This window comes from Erythranthe guttata, chromosome 1 (genome assembly GCF_056151865.1).
Source record: "Erythranthe guttata isolate IM_541 chromosome 1, IM_541, whole genome shotgun sequence".
Classification (NCBI taxonomy): domain Eukaryota; kingdom Viridiplantae; phylum Streptophyta; class Magnoliopsida; order Lamiales; family Phrymaceae; genus Erythranthe; species Erythranthe guttata.
The window spans coordinates 8,563,273-8,564,984 of record NC_142533.1 but is presented as its reverse complement, the minus strand read 5'-3'; the positions used below and the strand labels follow the sequence as shown (position 1 = coordinate 8,564,984).

Below are 1,712 nucleotides of genomic sequence, written 5' to 3'. Positions count from 1 at the left end.
CGCCAATCAACACCGGAAACTGGAGGCGAAAAAAAAAAAGTCAACGTCAGAGACCTGCGGCTGAAAAATCCGAAAAAAAAAAGTTAAAAAATTAACACCGGCCACCGGCGGCAAAGAAAAAATCAAAAGAAATTAAAAAAAAAAGAAAAGAAAAAAAGTCAAAATTTATGAAATCGAAGTTAAATTGGGATTACAATTATGAATTGATTTTAAAAGGTTGGGGAAATTTTGTTATATACATTAATTTTACCCTTTTTTTATAATACATATTAAAATGATGGATTTACTAGCTAAAGAAAAATAACTTATAATGGCTGGTAAGATAATTATGCATAAAAAGCCGTAGTATTATTATTAGTAGTAGTATGTATAGAAGACTAGAATTCAAAAGTCAAAAGTTAAAACTATGATTTGAATTACAAAAGGCTCAAAAGATACACTAGTTGAAGAACACACAAGTTGAATTAAAGAATATAAATTTTCTCGTTGGCCAAAAACCATGGAAACAATTAAACAAAGAATAAATTGAATGGAATCTATTTTCTTTATTTATTCACATGAGTGTGAACCCTACTCCCACTCGCTCATTTTATATTCCACCACTTGGCCGGATTTGTGTCCAACTTTGCAACCCCGCCGCCCGGCTGTTTCCGCCGCCGCCGCCTTCCTCTTCCGCAGCAGTCCATTCTCCGAATTAGAAGATGACGAACTATCTGAAGAAGCCGCCGCCGCCGATCTCTTTGCCGTAACCCTAACAGGCGCGGGCTCACCGGAATTTATCCTCAGCGGGAAATTCAGCAGCGCCCGCGAACCCCGCATACAGTACGCCGCCCTGTCGTAAGCCACCGCCGCATCCTCCGCCGTCTCATATGTCCCCAGCCACACCCGTGCCCCATTCTTCGCCGGATCCCTAATCTCCGCCGCGAACTTCCCCCACGGCCGCTGCCTCACCCCCCGGTAATGCTTCCCTCTATGAGGCGCCGCCACCTCCATCGGAGGCGCCGCCGCTTGAAAATTCAGAATTGTCTCGGGGTTCCCGAACGAGAAATGGGTTTCGGTCTTCACAATCGCCGGAGCAGCGTCGAGAAGCGGCTGCCACCCTATGTTTGCGGCGCCGCCGCCGGAGAAGACTCCATATATATTGGTTTCTTTGGGTGCAGGTGGATTCGACGCCATTTGAGGCAAGCTTGAAGAGACGACTGCTTCGATTCCGCCATTAATATTATTCGAAAAAGTTAATGGGTTAATCATCAGCTGAGAATCATCGAGCAAATGTCTTCTGATGGATTCTAGAAGGGCGAGATCAGCCTCATAATCTTCGTCCTTTCCGTACATCATTTTGCAAAGATTCCTTAATTTTTACGAATTTGTAAGAATTTATAATTATTTGTCGGAATCTTGATGAAGATAAGATTTGAAGACATGGTGCGCTATTTATATGTTTATTTGTTATGAGATTTGATGGAAGGTTCATGCATTTAGATGAGACTATGTGAAAATTCAAAGTTGGAGGGATCAATTTGTTAGTACTAAGGAAGTTTCTTCGAATGTTCTATATTAAAAAAATATAATAAAAGAATTGATGTTTTGCATCACATGCTGAAATTCATTACTATATATATTTAGATAATGATTTTTTTTGTGTTGGGATTGTGTTTGAAAGCCGTCTTATTTTTGTCGTTAGCAAAACCCATAGACTAGATTTTACACAA

At 40.7% G+C, this 1,712-nt stretch overlaps 1 protein-coding gene across 1 annotated transcript; it reads right to left on the bottom strand.

The window, feature by feature from the left end:
• Nucleotides 1-434: 434 nt before the first annotated feature.
• On the bottom strand, nt 435-1,440 carry LOC105962869 (ethylene-responsive transcription factor 1A). The gene has a single exon (XM_012987203.2). The coding sequence runs from the start codon at nt 1,336-1,338 to the stop codon at nt 571-573; it is 768 nt and encodes a 255-aa protein (XP_012842657.2). The 5' UTR covers nt 1,339-1,440; the 3' UTR covers nt 435-570.
• Nucleotides 1,441-1,712: the final 272 nt, after the last annotated feature.